The sequence below is a fragment of the Erpetoichthys calabaricus genome, chromosome 10, assembly GCF_900747795.2.
Source record: "Erpetoichthys calabaricus chromosome 10, fErpCal1.3, whole genome shotgun sequence".
NCBI lineage: Eukaryota > Metazoa > Chordata > Cladistia > Polypteriformes > Polypteridae > Erpetoichthys > Erpetoichthys calabaricus.
Window position 1 is genome coordinate 168,004,266 of NC_041403.2, and position 18,142 is coordinate 168,022,407.

At 42.0% G+C, this 18,142-nt stretch overlaps 1 protein-coding gene across 2 annotated transcripts in view; it reads left to right on the plus strand.

Annotated features, from left to right (window-relative positions):
- sass6 (SAS-6 centriolar assembly protein) overlaps positions 1-15,725 on the plus strand; it is a 46,576-nt gene extending 30,851 nt beyond the window's left edge. The window contains exons 12-17 of one of the 2 annotated variants that reach the window (XM_028812438.2): positions 92-173; positions 610-746; positions 4,931-5,080; positions 8,964-9,064; positions 13,542-13,636; positions 14,498-15,725. In XM_028812438.2, coding sequence (XP_028668271.2) covers positions 92-173; positions 610-746; positions 4,931-5,080; positions 8,964-9,064; positions 13,542-13,636; positions 14,498-14,589 — 657 coding nt within the window. In that variant the 3' untranslated portion in view covers positions 14,590-15,725. The remainder of the gene's footprint in view (positions 1-91; positions 174-609; positions 747-4,930; positions 5,081-8,963; positions 9,065-13,541; positions 13,637-14,497) is intronic. The other variant, XM_028812439.2, reaches the window with a different exon arrangement.
- Positions 15,726-18,142: the final 2,417 nt, after the last annotated feature.

Sequence of the window (18,142 nt, forward strand, 5' to 3'; positions counted from 1 at the left end):
GCTTTAAACAACATGCCATATTCCAGTAAGGGAATTGCTCTGAGTGGCCCATGAACCTTCCATTTTCTTTTTTCTTCTGTTTGTTGTTTAGGTGACTAAACTGCAAGACCAGCTGGAAACCACCACTCAGAAACTTGAAGAAAGCATGCAGCAACTTAAAAACAGTGAAAATGGTTTGTATGCATTGTCCCCTTGAATTTTAGCTCTTTAGTATTTTTTTTTAATGTGCTCAAGGCACAGTCATGACAAATGGTTTAGAATATTATATCTGAGAAGCTCTTATGAAAAGAGCAAATTTGTGAAGGTAAAGCTGCTTCCCTGTATCTATTTATTTATTAAACAAATGTTAGGCTTTCAGTATGTGTGTTTTTAGGAGCTGGGCCTTGAAGACCAGGTGGCATACACTAACTATCACCAGCCTTGTACAGATATCCTATTAATCCTAGGAACAGTGTCAAAAACATTTTATCATGTTGTGTTGTAGCTTGTGTGGCCTTATTCTGTTTTTTATGAACACGTTTTGAAACTTAGTGGATGTAGCTAACCCATTTGTGAACTGCAATATTTTACTCAGTGTTATTACATTAACATTTTTCCTATTTACTTTAGTAATCACGTGGCTTAATAAGCAGATGAATGAAATCCAGACGGCAAAAAAACAAGACACAGTGGGCATTTTTGAATCACCGGTGGGTGCAACATCTGCTGTGGGCTTCCGAAATATGACAGTGGCACCCAATATGATGGTAAGAAGTCTTGAGGCCTTGCAGTTATATTCTATTTTTGAAACTATAAATTTGTTTTCCCTTTACAGAGCAAATAGACAGCTGGAGCCTTCCTTGCCAGCTTCTGTCACACACGGCAGTAACAATTTCTGGATGAAATATCTGACAAGCGTGGGCATTTTTGCCCACATTCTCTCTTATTGATGCTACTTTGATGCTAATTAGCCTAACAAGGGCATCCACAGAAACAAAGTGCAAAATTTACACAATGTCTAAGGTGGCCATTGATCTCGGGACCCTGTGGTTGTGATGAAGCACTATTGGGTGGTACGGGCTTCATGTTTAGAAAATAAAAATATAAAAAGGCACACATATCCAAAGTGATGCAGGCAGCTTTATCTAGTGCAGTAATTCAGTTCAGAGCTGCTGGGGCTTTTCAGACTTACATGCCCTTTTTTATTTTTTTTCATTTTCAGGTGCCTCACACAGATGTTGTTTCCCAATTAAAATCCACAATTGTTTCACTCTTTTGCTTCATTTTATTTGAAGAACTGGTGACTTCAAAGTACTTACAAATGGGTCTTCACTAAGAATGGCAATATTTTGAATCAAAGTCCCCCCAGTTGCGCAGCCCAGCTCCTTGTGCACTTCCACCATTATTGAATGCCAGTAACAGCGCACTGCACGAATACACTTGACTTGAGCATTCATAGTATTCATCCTCTTTCTCTGTACATTTAGCATTCGTTTGCTCAGAGGTTGATGTGCTTGCTGCTTCCTGAGCAGCTCTTCTTTACTCCACCCTAGCGGCCCGCTGCTTCTCTTCTTTCGTCAGCATCTTTTCGCGTTAAAACTGATTAAGTTAGCTTTTGTGTTGCAATTACTTAGTACGTTTACTTTAATCTTTCACTTAATCTGGCACTTAAGTCTTCAATCTTCCTCAAGAATGATTAGCGAAGGTGGTAAGGAATGAGAACGGAGCCCGTATGCATGTGCCACACAGCCGCCCTGCTGCGTGCTGCAGAGAGTTGATTCTACAATAAAATAAAATAAAAAGAGTAATAAAATCATCACCCTGAAAGCGGATAGTAGATGTCATGTGGTATATGTGTACCAAATTTCAAGTCAATAGGTGAAACGGTTTGCGAGCTACAGGTGATTTAAAATCCTGGACAGACAAATGAACAGCCAAGGTAGCGTATTATAGGAAGAAGATATTCCAAATCTCTGTGTGTGGAGACTCAAAAAAAGCCACCAATAAAAGACAAATGTGTACTGTTTTCATGTGAATGAAAGTGAAACCCACTGAATACACCAAAGCCTTTTATGAATTGCATTATGGTGCTGTGCCCACTTTTGGGAAGAAGCTGATCACAGGCATTTTGAAAGTACTACTTAAAAAAAAAAAAAAATGCGTAGTGTGGAAATAACAAGTAATTCAAGTTTTCTCTATCCTGAAAATGTATTATTTAATATTTTATTTAACGTTTTGTACTTCTGCCCTTGTTGATGGTACTTGCCATGAAAATTGCAGGCATAGAGACTGTAGATTCTCACTGTGCAAAGTACAAACTTCTGCGAGTACTGCAATGTCTTTCCTTCATTTTAAAATGTGCAGGTTAGGTTAATTAGCTGCACTAAAGTGGCCCTGGATGCGAGTGCCCTGGAAATGACTGGAATCCTGGTGCTACCAGTATGACTCTACTCCCTGTAAATCAAAAGTGGTTTTAGAAAAATGATGGATGTTTTCCGTATACATTATTTTAATAACCTTCTTATGCAGTGAATAGCTGCATTGTTAGAGCCACCAGTCATTCATAATGTAATTAACAGCTTAATTGGTGAGGGGAGCACATGTGTGGACAGTGCTTGTGTAGCAGGTAAGGTAGAACTGGAGATTTTATGGATGTGCAGTTCAGGGGCAGGGTGGGAAAGTTTGAGGGAGTGCTGGAGCTCCAGCAATACGGGGTTAACCGCAGAATAACCGAGTTTTAATACATGCCAGCGTCTAACGCTCAATTCGGATGTCATTGGTTTTATACCAGGAACTGGGGTAAAGCAAATATTACTGGAGGACCTCTGGAATTTTAGTCCCGTCTGAATCACTCATGTCAGTAACTTTTTACTGATTTGCACATTCATGTCTCGTTAAAGATTATGGAGCCTTCCATAAAAAAATGAACCCCAGGTTAAACTAGTCCACGTGAATCAGTAAAATTCCATCACTTGAGTGATTCAGATGGGGCTAAAATTAGAGAGGTCCACCAGGAATAATTACTTTACCCAAACTCCTGGTATAAGACTAATCCCATCTAAATTGGGCTTTAGAGACCGACTTGTATTAAAAGTAGAGGTTATTCTGCACTTAACACAGTCATGTTGGAACTTCTGTTGAACCCCATGTGCTCTTTGATTTATGGGGCAGTGGTATGGGAGTTTGGAAGTTTATATCCCCTCAGAAGTCCGAAGGTGCGCTAAAATACACAATTTATAAAGAAAAACAAGCGGGTGTATCTTTTTAGAAATGCGAATGGACATATTATTGTAATAAATGAAGGTGGCTAGTGTGGTCCGAACTGATGGCACATGTGCGTTAACTATGTGCAATGGGGACATGCTGGTTACGGGGTGCTGGCCAACTTCAAGGACTCAATACTCAACCGCCCAGCTTACAAACTAACCCTGTCTAAATAGTCAAGTCAGTTTGATTTACAGAGCACATTTAAAACAGCAGTAGTTGACCAAAGTGCTGTACAGTTTCTATAAATACAGTAAAGAAATACACCAAGATATATAAATTAAAAAGAATTTTTTTAAGCAAGTTTAAAAAGCTAAGATGAAAAGAGAGGCTTTCAGACTGGATTTAGAAGTGACCAATGTTTGCGCTGATCTAATATAAAAGGGTAGGCCATGCCAAAGCTTAGGGGTAGCTACTGCAAAGGCACAGTCCCCTCTAAGCTTAAATTAAGACCTTGGCACGACCACAAACTTCTGGTAATAGGACCTCAGTGATTGCAAGTGAGAGTAAGGGTGTAAGAGGTCAGTAAGGTATGAGGAGGCTAAACCAAACCTTAAACCTTGAAGCTCAATCCTGTAGCTAAAATTGGTGTGATGTGATGTTGGTTTTTGGTGCCTGGAGCCACATTCTGGACTAGTTGGGACCCTAGATATATTGAGGATGGACTTCCTCACAAAATATATTCAGCCATTAGCGGTCTTGTGGCCTAAAATGGACTACTGAAGGAAAAGAGACAGTGGAGCCAGACGTGACGTGTACAGTGTAATATGTACGCCACACAGCCGAGTACAGCTTGTGGTAATGAAAAAAGAAATCAACAGGGGAATGCAGATCTTGCACTAACCTGTTGATGATATGGGGTATTGTAGTGAATAACCCAACAAAGTTGCACTTCCTCCAGCTAAAAATTGGGAAGAGTGCCGCTCCACTGAACTAAGGGACTCGAAACCGCACACTTCAGGTGTGAAAAAACTCGCCTGGTGTGATGAATCCTAGCCACTGCTAATTCACACTGCTGGGAGGACTCAAGCATGGTACAAACCCCACGAGTCTATTGATCGTTTCTGCCAAGTGTCAAACAGTGGACCTGCAGGTCCATGTGGATGCTATGTGTTGGGTGTGCTTTTTAACCCACACTTCAAGTTCCTCTGATTCCTCGATTTTATATAGTGCAACATTTACAGATATTTTGCAGAATATCTAAATGTCATGTCTGTGGTCCAAGACATCTGTGAATTGGTTATACAGCCAGGTGATTACGTGCCCCACAGAGCTAGGAAAGTCCAGAATGATGACAGTGAATTTGGCATACCATACTGGCATCCTCATGCAGCTGTTTTAAAAACATTTGTGAACCCTCTGGGGTCTTGTTGCTTCCCAGCATGGATGGCTGTTAAAATGTCCTCTCCATCTAAGTCATAATAATGGCTAGAAACAGTCACATTAAACAAATGGCAAGTAAAGTACAAAACCAAACATAATCTAAGATGACATAACAGATAAAAACAGTTTTGTTAAACATACAGCATGTAAAGTACCAAATTGAATCAATGGTTTAAATGAATTCTAAGATGGAACTTCAGACAACATTAAATGCGCTTACTTTTATTACTTTATTTTGATAGAATCAAACGCCTCTGATGAAATCCTTCTGATTACCACTTTTTTTCCTCTTCTCTCTCTTCAGATTGATGCCCGGCCTTTCTCCTTTCCTACAGGAATGAACTATCCAATCACATCCACTGTCAACTCCAAGCATTCACTCCAACAATCGTTTCCTACTGTGCCAATCAGCCAGCCTTCACTGGCACTCCTCAATCCTGGCCCTGGACCAAAGGTAGGTGCTGCTTTCAAAGGGAGAGAATTGCACATTGACGCACAGTAATTTTTGGAAAGTAGCATAAATCTTGTTTTCCATGCTTAACAATCAAAGAATTATTTATTTTTATCAGTTATTTTCAGAATGGGGGTATGCACGTGAGAAGAGAGAGTGTGCCTGATCCCCATAACACAAAGTAGATGTTCAGAAAGATAGAGTTAGCGAACAGAAGTACGATAAAATTTCAGCAGTTAGCCTAGTTGGTGTAAGAGTCTAAAGGGGACAATTAATGTAGACTAGTGTCCCATTTAAATAACCAGACCCCACTGAAAGATCTTGTCTGTACTGTGCAGTCTCATCGGTGTTGAACACTCGGTGCATTTCTGCCTCTGCTAAGAAATTTTAAACCTGCTGATCCTCCTGTTTAAGCCTGATGGCATCTTCTTTACCACCTGTGCCAATTTGGCTTGATCTTTTTTTAGAGAGAAAAATGTAATAACAAATAAGAAAACACAATCAAATCAAACAAATATGAAAAATAACAAGTCCAATAAGATGTACTGAAGACAAACCAGGAAACGCAACACTCCTCCCCAATCTACTTGGACAGCTAAATGACAAGAGAGTCCCAACTTTGTGTAAAATTATAACAGAAAATAACATAATTCAGAACAGTGTGCTTACTTTACAATTACATTAATGACTAATATTGCCCTGGTATATTTAATCTAATGGCTTAAGGAAAGAAAGCAAACATTTGTGCTTTTATTTATTTATATATTTATATACAGTACTGTGCAAAAGTTTTAGGCAGGTGTGAAAAAAATGCTGTAAACAAAGAATGCTTTCAGAAATATAAATAATGATTGTTTATTGTTATCAATTTACAAAATGCAAAGTGAGCGAACAAAAGCTAAATCTAAATCAAATCAATATTTGGTGTTACTACCTTTTGCCTTCAAACCAGCATCAATTCTTATAGGTCCACTTGCACAAAGTCAGGTATTTTGTAGGATTCTAGTCAGGTGTCTGATCAACCAGTTCTACCAAACAGGTGCTAATGATCATCAATGTCACACGTAGGTTGAAACACAGTCATTAACTGAAACAGAAACAGCTTAAAACTGGGTGAGGAACAGCCAAACTCTGCTACCAAGGTGAGGTTGTGGAAGACAGTTTCATGTCATGGCAAGATTGAGCACAGCAACAAGACACAAGGTAGTTCTACTGCATCAGCAAGGTTTCTCCCAGACAAAGATTTTAAAGCAGACTGGGATTTCAAGATGTGCTGTTCAAGCTCTTTTGAAGAAGCACAAAGAAACGCAACGTTGAGGATCGTAGACGCAGTGGTCGGCCAAGGAAACTTAGTGCAGCAGATGAAAGGCACATCAAGCTTATTACCCTTTGAAATCAGAAGATGTCCAGCAGTGCCATCAGCTCAGAACTGGCAGAAACCAGTGGGACCCAGGTACACCCATCTACTGTCTGGAGAAGTCTGGCCAGAAGTGGTCTTCATGGAAGAGATGGAGCCAAAAAGCCATACCTCCGACATGAAAACAAGGCCAAGCGACTCAAGTATGCATGAAAACATAGGAACTGGGGTGCAGAAAAATGGCAGCAGGTGCTCTGGACTGATGAGTCAAAATTTGGAATATTTGGCTGTAGCAGAAGGCAGTTTGTTCATCGAAGGGCTGGAGAGCGGTACAATAATGAGTGTCTGCAGGTAACAGTGAAGCATGGTGGAGGTTCCTTGAACGTTTGGGGCTGCATTTCTGCAAATGGAGTTGGAGATTTGGTCAGGATTAATGGTGTTCTCAATGGTGAGAAATACTGACAGATACTTATCCATCATGCAATTCCATCAGTGAGGCGTATGATTGGCCTCAAATTTATTCTGCAGTAGGACAACGACCCCAAACATACAGCCAAAGTCATTAAGAACTATCTTCAGCGTAAAGAAGAACAAGAAGTCCTGGAAGTGATGGTATGGCCCCCACAGAGCCCTGATGTCAACATCATCGAGTGTGTCTGGGATTACATGAAGAGACAGAAGGATGTGAGGAAGCCGACATCCACAGAAGATCTGGGGTTAGTTCTCCTAGATGTTTGGAACAACCTACCAGTCGAGTTCCTTCAAAAACTGTGTACAAGTGTACCTAGAAGAATTGATGCTGTTTTGAAGGCAGAGGGTGGTCACACCAAATATTGATTTTGATTTAGATTTCTCTTTTGTTCATTCACTGCATTTTGTTGATTGATTGAAAATAAATGATTAACACTTCCATTTTGGAAAGCATTCTTTGTTTACAGCATTTTTTCACACCTGCCTAAAACTTTTGCACAGTACTATATATATATATATATATATATATATATATATATATATATATATATATTTATATAGATTTATATTTTTATTTATTTATATATATAATATACACAGGTAGTCCCCAGGTTACGAACATCTGACCTACGACTTACGAATGAGGACGCAGCTGTGACGCATGCGCCTCAGTAACTGCCGCTCCGTCATCGTTGGCCTGGGGATGCTGCAAGCGGTGGCTGGAGGGGGGCGATTTCGCTGCTCACGCAGTGTAGTGTCCCTCAGGCAGCTCCCGCTGGCAAGTGGTGACCCATGGTCCATAGTCACCGGGGCCACAGCTATCGCTCGTGTGCAGGACAATGGTTCGCTGCCCGCCCACTACGCCACCGCAGCAGCTACTGCTCCTGACTGGATGCAGGCTGGATGGTGCGGAGGGGGGTGTTTCACTGGCCGCCCAGCATACACAGCTGGTAATGCTGAGCGGTGACCCTGTTGTGGCTGAACGGGGCGGCAGGGGTAACATTGTAGTGTGCCTCGGATGGCTGCCTGTTGAATTGGGGGTTGGGCGATTCACTACTCGCCTTTGGCCACACCGTGTTCGTTCTACAGCAAACTGTAGTGGAGGTGACTGTGAGGTGGGCTGGTGATGAACCACCCCTCGCCGCCCCCATTCATTCTCAATAGCAAGCCAGCTTGTACAGTTACGTACATAGCAGGAAGTTGTCTCTTGTCAGTACATTAGACGTGTTGATGACTGGTGCCATCCGGCTGTGATAATGTGTACAGTGCTGTGCAGAAGAGCTCATCTTAACCTTTTGTCTTCACCCTTCAACAATGTCTCTGAAACACAAATCTGATGCAAGTGCTGGTGATACAGTAAAGAGGAGAAAAATCATCACCATTGAAAATAAAGTAGAAATAATAAAAAGGTCAGAGAGAGGTGAAACTCCATCATTCATTGGCAGAGCACTTGGTTACAGTTGGTCAACAATAGCATTTATTAAAATAATGTACCTGTTCTGACTTGCATACAAATTCAACTTAAGTACAAACCTACAGTCCCTATCTCGTACGTAACCCGGGGACTGCCTGTGTATATATATATATTATATATATATATTTTGACATGCCATATGGCCCATATTTTAAGTTAGACAAACTGCAACCTATGTGCAAAAAATTGGTTCTGTTGTTTTTGTGTGATTGGTGAACAAACAGATGAGATGTGATAGGAGGGTTGAAATGAAGTCCTTAGTGTGCAAAATGGGTAATTAATATCAAACAAAGCAAAATGATTCAAAACACAGACACACAGGGTGTTATGATCTTATTTAGATAGATTTCTTTCCAATTTCTGAAAAAAAAAACCTAAAATAAAAGAACAGGTCCTTGTAAAAAGAATTGTATTAATTTGTGTTAACAAAGAACATCGATTTCCCTGTGACTTACAGAAAGTAGATTAGGAATCTTCCATTCGAGTATCTTATCTTAATGCAGGTAGTTTGGAGACTTACAATTTGATGCTGCGGATTTTTCAGTCTTTATTTCTAACCTGATGGTTCTTTTATTTTTTTTTAGGTGCACTACAATCCTCCAATGCCCAAGCCCAGTATATTAACAGAACCTAAAACAGTGACACCGGCAGAACACCCCCTGCAGGGGTCATCAAACAAAGAGAAGTATGTCTGCTTTTTTCAGACTTTTTTTGAGTGCACACTTGTTCTCGGTCAGGAATATGAACAGTTAATGAGTAGCCTTAATGACATGAGGATGTAAACCGTCACTAATTCTGGTGGTGTATGTGCCCAGTGATCCTGTACTGTTCCCCAGAATTGGAGAGAGAAAACGGACTGTGTAGAATGGCTGATATCTTTAATAATACTGTATGCTTTCATCATAACTGGTTTAAATTTTCAAGGTTGCAACCAAATCATATTTGCTTCTCCTTTCATGGTGGTTAGCATCCTTTTGGGATGAGATTCATTCTTCTCATGTCATCCAATTCCACGTCCAACCTTCAGCCTCCCTCTGGGCCTCATACCCTCTTCTTCCATCACTTTACCAAATCATCCCCTGCCCTGTGCTCATCATGCCTGAACCACTTCAGCCTGCTGCTCCTCAGCACGACACCAATCACCTCCACACCAGGTCTTTCTGTTAACGTGGCAGTCACCTCTTCCCTTAACTCCATGACACCCCACATTCTAATGTGTTTGTTTTGTTTAAATTCATCGGTCATGTCCCACTCCAATTCAGTATGCTGTTTCTCAGAGTTTTCATAAACCTTTTTATTCAGTGTCAGAGTTGGGGACATCACCATGCATGTCTTACTCTTGCTATCCCTGCTGTGCCCACAGCCCTGTCTTCACACCATGCATTGCATTTGTAGGCAAACTTCATGACTTTCTGCCAAACAACTTCAGTTGGTGATATCTAAATCTGCACCTACTACTTCAGCCTTCTCTTTCTTCAAAGATCCAACTCTCTGCCTATAGACTGCTCTTCACAGCGCTAGATGTTTTCAAACACCCACGTCACACAGTCTGTACACCGGGTTGAGTTGCTCCTAACATGTCAGCCATACAGGCCACATGGCCAGCCTTGCTCCTCTTTTTCATACCTGACCATCACCTTGGCCTTTCCTGCATTTACCTTTCTGTTTCCAATCTGGCTTTCCATTTCACTCTCCTTTGCAATTCCACCTCACTTGCTGCCTTCAATACAAGATCATCAGTGCACAAGATCTCAGAACGGATCCTTGGGGCAGCCCCACCTTCACTACAAAACTTTCACTATAACCACCTGTTCGACTGACCACCATTTGCACCTCTTCATACACTTGACGTCTTCTCGGACACTAACCAATTGTTCATGCTGGTCTTTCTCAGTGCCCACTTCTGGCACCCTGTCAAATGCCTTCTTTGAATCTACAAATGCCTATTTCAGTTCCTCTCCCTTTTGCTGGTGCTTTTCTTTCACTTACCTGTCAACAAAGATCACAAAATTTGCACCATTTTTCAACAACATTTATTTCTATAGCACATATTCATACAAATGATATAGCTCGAAGTGCTTTACAGGATGAAGAAGGGGGGGGGGGGGGGAATAAAATTAGGCAACACTAATTAACATAGAATAAAAGTAAGGTCTGATGGTCAGGGAGGACAGAAAAACAAAAAAACTCCACAGACGGCTGGAGGAAAAAAAAAAATCTGCAGGGGTTCCGAGGCCACAAGACCACCCAACCCCCTCTAGGCATTCTACCCAATATCAGTGACCTCAGTCAGTCCTCATGGTAGTCAGGCTTCACATGGAAGAAGCTGATGATGACGGTCATGTGGACTTCTGCCCTTTAAGACTTTTAATTGTGAATTTCCCCTTGGGATTAATAAAGTTATCTATCTCTCTCTCTGTCTATGTAGGGATATCACGTTGCTTTGATCAGTGGTGGGGGCGCAGATCGACCACCACAGAAAACCAGGAAAAGAACAGCAGAGAAAGTTGGGGATAGTACAGAATGCAGAGCCCCCAAGAATAATAATGATGATAGTTTAATCCCGATACTCTGTATATTCAATTAAGATTAAGCTCTTGAGAAAGCCATGTTAAAGTAATGAGTTCTAGCAGAGTTTTAAAGTGCTCCACCGTATCAGCCTGGTGAATTTCTATTGGTAAGCTATTCTAGATTTTAGGTGTATAACAGCAGAAGCTGCCCGCCTCACCACTTCTTTTAAGTTTAGCTTTTGGAAATCATAAGCAGACCCTCAGTTGAAGATCTAAGGTTACGATTTGCAGTGTGAGGTAAAAGACATTCTGAAATATAAGATGGAGTAGATTATTGAAGGCTTTGTAAACCATAAGCAGGATTTGAAAGTCAATTCTAAATGACACGGGTAACCAGTGTAGTGATGCTCAGACTGGCGTGATGTGCTCGGATTTTCTTTTCCTAGTTAAGATTCTGGCAGCTGCATTCTGCACTCATTGCAATCGATTGATGTCTTTTTGGGTGGTCCTGATTGGAGTGCGTTACAGTAATCTAGCTGACTGAAAACACAAAGCGTCAACTCATTTTCTCTGCATCTTGCAATGTTATAAGAGGTCTTAACTTTTGCAATATTTAAGTGAAAAAATGGAAGACTATACCTTAATTTCAACACCACTCTAGTTGTGCTCACTGCTTTACTTCATCTTCTTTGTTGCTTTTGCGACTTCCTTCTTCAAAAACGTACAGTTTGATTCTTCCATTTTCTCACAATGAACATCATTATCATCTTTGCTCTCATATGTCCTGCACAGAAGGGAGTCGTGTACCTCTAACCTCCTGAGCCACCTTCACCACACCCTGTATTGGTGCTTTATGGTCCTGAATTGGGCAGGCGCCATACTAAGATGTTCTGCAGCTCATGAGAATATTAACAGAAAGACCACAACAGTGCCGATTACAGAGGGTACATTATGGAGAGAGAGAGAGAGGAAAGCCCACATTCATCCTTTTGTTATTTTTAGCAAAGTGAACCCAATTCTGTTTAAGCACCTACAAAAACTTGAAGTGATAGTACAATACTGACTTGTCTTGAAAATATTTTTTAATGTTCATAATTTTCAGTTTTAACTGCACACTTTCATAATCTAAATTAGGAACTGTAGTGCCTATAAAAAGTATTCACCCCCTTGGAAGGTTTCACAGATTTTACATTGTTATACAAGATCAAATCTCGGTGGATGTAATTTGCCTTTTTGACACAGGTCTCTGCAAAGTGGACTAAATCCCAGATATAAAGTCACCTTAGTATTCAGTCAGTCATTTTCTAATCTGCTTAGTCCTGAACAGGGTCACAGGGGGAGCAAGAAGCCAATCCCTACCAGCATAGGGTGCAAGGCAGGAACAGACCCTGGACAGGGTGCCAGTCCGCCCCTTTTAATATGATGTCCGTAAAGCATCACTGTTTTGGCTGATTGGTTTTAGTAATCCCATTTTTAGCTCAATGGAGATCACTCGTCTGGGGGTTTTAGTTGATTGTATCTGAAGGTCCAACATTTGTTGACTCAATATGGTAGCCCCAGCGTGCACAATGAAGACGAAAGAACACCCGGGATGGAGTCAAGAAAATGTCCAAGTCACTGAACATCCAGTAAAATTAACCATTAAGAAATGGGAAGAGTATGGCACAGCTGTAAATGGAGCAGGCCGTCCACAAAAAAATGAAGATGATGAGTGAGATCTCTGAAAACTACAGTGGCCAAGATGGGAGAGGCTGTGCAGACACCAACTGTGCTCTGAGGCGCTTCACCAGTTGCAGCTTTATGGGAGAGCATAACGAGAGAGAAAAAACGCACGGGGGAGACTCTGAATTCTGTTGAATTACAGGTTCTGTGGGCTGAAACTAAAGGTCATGTTCCATTGTACAATATCAGAAGTATATCATCCCCACCGTGAAGCATGGCAGTGCCAGCATCCGGCTGTGTGGGCACCTCTCTGTATAGCAGGCCCTTGTAAAGCTTGTGTGGGTAAAATGAATGCAGAAAGAAACTAAAGAGACCCTGGAGAAAAACCTGCAGGAAAAGTGCACCTTGGGAGAAGAGCGACACGATGACTAGCACAAGCAGAAATGGCTTCATAACAGCAATGTCAATGTCCTGGAGTGGAGTCCAGATCTCAATCTAATGGGTAATCTGGGACTGGACACTCGCGATGACCATGACACCTGACAGAGCTCGAGCAGCAAGGGGGAAATGTCAGAGCCTGACGGAGAGACACCTGAGCACATGTCACGGCTGCTAAATACTGACTCGAAGGGGGTGAAGACTTGTGCACACCTTTAGGATTTGGAAGGTGTATTTATGAGGATTTCATTTTGAAATATCGTAGTAATTTCAGTTTTAGTTGCATTAATTTTAATGTCATTTGTACACAACTCAAAATCAAATTTTAATGAACACTCTGTCCTTATTTGTTTTGTCAAAGAGCCACCTAATATTCCGATGACAGACCTACGGAAATTTTTTTTTTTTCCCCTCCATTTTTTGGCCGACAGAGTCAAAGTCAGCGCTGCCAAATGTTAAAACACACCAGTAACGTCACCAGTTCTGTTGTCCAAATCCCAGTAACCTTTAGATCAGCCCGTTCATCAATTTCTACTCTTTCTTTCTTGTCAGTGGTGAGCCTGTTGGCTTGGATTCCAAGTATTTCCAGAAGAGAGACGACAGCATCCCTTTACGTGGCATCCTGCATAACAAAAATCCTAGCAAAGGTAAGCCGTAATAAATGTGACCCTGCAGACTTCTGGGATGTCTTGAGGCCAAAACAGCCTTTGGTCAGGATTGAGGTTTAAGCTTGGATATAATGAAACCGTTACCGTCTGAAAATTCTAGAAATGTCTACCGAGAATATATTTATATACAACTGCAGATGAGTGACATTAAGAACATGGGGAACCCCCTCGACACCTTCAAGGTTTTTGAAAATGTCTAGAGATATGAAACTACTCTTACTGGCAAATTCTGCAATGCACGTTCAGCTGATGGCAACACTCAGATATTTGCGGCCAGTTGTTGCTCTTCACGTGGATGTTGACTTCTCTTTTTAATTTACAAAGATTAATATCGAGGATTAAGTATGATGGGGTGTCTAGCTTGGATTTTTGACAGATTCTGCTGTTTCTAGTTAATTAACACCTCACATACACACTCGCCCAGAAACTTGCTAGACCTGCTTATCCATGCACTTATCTAACCGGCCAGTCATGTGGCAGCAGTGCAGTGCGGCACATAAAATCCAGCAGGTACGGGTCAGGAGCTTCAGTTCACAGTCACGTCAAAATGTGGTGTCAGTGATTTTGACTGCTGGCACCACACGGGCTGCTTTCCCTATTTCTGTAACTGCTGATCTCCTAGGATTTTCATACACAACAGCCTTGAGCTTACTGGTGTGTGGTGGTCTGCGTATGGACGTGCTCTATTGATGACAGAATGGCCAGAAAGGCTCCAGTAACTCGGATGACCCCCTGTGCACTGCCATGTTGACCAGAAGAGCGTCTTGTGCGTCTGTTTTACTACTTTTAGTCTAAACTTTATTTATTTATTTATTTTTTCCCCTCTCTACCCTCTTGCAGATTTCCAAAAGTCGACCTTATTAGATCCACTGCTGGTGACCACCAAACTCGGACCTCCACAGCAAACCTCCGCCTACTTCCCAGGACAGTAACACAACTCCCCAGAGCTTTCAGCCACTGGCGGCCACATTCAGAAGGCAGCTATTAAAAAGAATGGCTGGCTTCTGGGTAACAGCTGTCAAAACGTAGAAAGTGAGGGGTGGGGGGACCTGCTTGTGTTGTATGCACTGATAAAACAAATGGAATTGTAAACGCTGAATGCCTGACATTTGCTAGACAAAGCGTGCTGCGGCGTGATCGCGTGTCGTCTTCTATTGTTGAATCTGCCCGTTCCACCCGTGCGGAGTCCATAGCCTTCAGTGGCTCCTTGCGTGTGACCGCGTCGTATTACAAGCTGAGTGCCATGTCGTTTTTTCCTTTTGGATTTTTTGCAGTATTTTCAGCAGCGTTAGATTTGGGCCTACAGGTAAGAGTCTGTCGAACCTGAACACACGTCACCCTGAGCAAAGTATTTGACCGTTTTTTTAATCCTTGCCTTCTGGGGTTATCCTTCTCCAGAAGAGTTTGACACGTCTCTCATTATTTATTATTATTATTTTTTATAGTGATGTGGCACAGTTTTGACACTCAAGTGTCTTGCCTGCCTGGGTTGTCCCTACAGACACCAGTGAGTTTTCATACTTCTTTGTCATAAGTGAAGTCTTTTATTAAATTAACATGTGAGGGGTTCAAAATATCACAATACGTTAAACTTCAGATAAGTATTGTGGATTGACTCCCCTTAAGCCATCTGAGCAATGTGAGCCCCCAGGGGTCCTTGTTTGCTTGTTTTTTTTTCCTCCCACCCCCTTGGTGGCGCTGTAGGCACTTCACCCAATTGTGACCCTCACTGTCGGCATGAAGCCGCAGGGCCGCCCCACTTTTGCCCAGCACCGAGTTTCTCCTTCAGCCTGTCCCGACGACAGGAATGGGCAAACCAGAGAAGGACACAAACTGAGCCACTACCTCCAATGGATGGCGCACGGTTTCACTTATTATCTGCATAATCTTTGTATCCTAAATTGTCTTGCAGTGTACAAATTGTAAAGTTTGTAATCACGAGTGAAATTTTTTTTCTACTCTCTCCAAGGATTAACATGAATGTATTGTTCAAAAATAGAGATGTAAATATTTCAAGAGATTTATCCAAAACTGTGTTTAATTAAACCAATGCTTTATATATAAAAAAAAAAAAGTGACAATTCTGAGTGGAGTGGATTCGTTTTATACGCGTTATACAATGAGAAGTGGGCTGAGTGGGGCAGGCGCTGCACTGGTGACGTCACCCACCACTCTGCTTGACACCCGTCTGTCTGTCACTGCTGTGAGTGCTAAATAGCAAATGGACACTCAGGACCTCAATGGCTGGCCGGGTGTGACTGTGACGTTTTACAAGGCGTTGGCCATTTCTGGAGACTTTGAACACACTGCACACTGATCTGTTTTTGGAGGGCATCCTTCTCTAAAGAGTTTGATGGAAATGGATTTGGTCTGATGGTGGCTTGGCAGAATGGAGCTAAACAGGTGAAGACTGGAGAGGAGGATGCAATTAACAGTCTGGTCTGGAAGACTGGACAACAAGTCCTCATAGTGCTGCCAGTTGTGTTTTGAGTTCTCCAGTGCCATCTCTGTTAAGTGGTAAACTCTGTGATATGCAGGTAGATGAGCCTGTGGTGGACTGCAACTTGTGAGGCTCAAGGACTGTGAGAACAACACTGGAGGACCTCAAGGACCAGGCCTGTCTGCTCTTCTCTTTACACCTCAGACTAGAACTACGACAGCAGGTCACGTCACAACATATATGGGGGTGTATCGATAAGGAGGATGAGTCTGCAGGAGATCTGTCTGCTGTTGAACATCGGCAAACCAAGGAAATGCTTATTGACTTTCACCGGAGTGGATGCAGAGGTGCCTGGGGGTCTCTCAGAGGAATTGTATGCTGTAAGAAAGGCCAAAGCAGACTCTATCTTAGGAAAAATTCTGTTTCCGACTCCCATACCAAGTTGGTTTTGTTTTTTTGTTTGTGGGGGCATGGTGGTGGAAATGTTCTGGGCTGGGGTGGCTGCTGCATTAGGGCCTTGACACCTCCCCATTATCCAATCCACTATGAGTTCTTCATTATACCAGAGGGTGTTTTGAGGATAATGTGAGATCATCTGTGAGAAGACTGAAGCTCAACCAAAAGTGGAGTCTGCAACGTGACAAAAAGTGGTAAACCCACCAAGAAATGGAAGGTCCTGGTATGGCCCACTTCCGAATCCCATCGAGATTTAGGTGTATATACGAGACACACCTCAAGCATCACACAAAGAATTCTGCATGGAGGAGCAGGAAACACTTTCTCCCAGCTGATGGTTGCAGTGGTTGCCTACTTGAGGGGGGCAATGCCAGCTATCTGAGAACAGGGTGGACTTGCTTTTTCCATAAGCAGAAATGACACATCTGTTCATTTTTCTTTGAGTAAATTGCGAAATTAAATTCTCATTTCCCCTGACCCCATTACATCACCTTCATCTATAAATACTGTAGAAAGGAGAAGTTTGGTATTTCTCAAGTCAAAGTGATTTCTTCACAAACATGCCATATATGCATGTGCCACGTGAAACTGTGTTCTAACGTTGAGCGTTTTCTAATTAAACTTAAATACAAAGCTAGTCCTGCCATTTATAATGGAGCCTTATGGTGCATAGGTCGCTCGGAAAACAAAAGCTTAACCTGTTGTGTAAAACGATGATGATGGCAGACACAGAGAGAACCAGCAAGCTCCACACCGATGATATCCATCCTCAAAATCTGAGGAGTTCAACTCCACTCGCCGCTCACCAGCTTTCTTGTGCAGGGGGAAATGAGGAGGATGGAGTGAGTTCTCTTACACTTGGACTCTTCAGCACCTGTGCTTACAGAAAACCTTTTTGAGATTAGGGGGCTTCACTCGCCAACCCCCTGGCCTGAGCTTCACACCAGCCACTTGGCGTCTCTACCGCTCGCGTATGTGAATTTCACTTTCACCAAATAAGTCTTAATTCTGGCGGATACGCCTCTTCATTGGGAAGAAACGCTACAACATGAATTAGACGATCTACACGTCTCCGACTTAAACTTTAAAGCTGACCAATATCTACATCCTTCTGTCACATCACCTCTGTCCATATATTTGATCTTTTTGCTTTTACCTTTTCTTCAATATCGCACTGAATTTTGATTCTGTGTTTGGAATGACAATGTGACAACGGCACGTATAACTGCCTGTGAGTGAATATCGTTTCTCTCTACATGAACTGTCTGACAATAACATTCAAACAAATGAGAAATGACTGAGCCGTGTGTGTGGCTGTGAATGTTCTAGATGTGGGCGGGACTTTTCCAATTCTCTTTGCATAAAGTCTTGTCTCGTGGGGCTTGAAATTTTCTCTTGCGGGATTTCACTTTCAAACAACAAATCTTAATTCTCACGGTTACGCCTCTTCATTGGAGAGAAACAACACGAATTAGACGATCTACAAGTCTCCGCCAAACACGTATCTACATACCTCTGTCATATCACCTATGTCCATATGTTCAATCTCTTTTCGCTGTTCTGTTATTTCACACAGTAATAATTTCCGT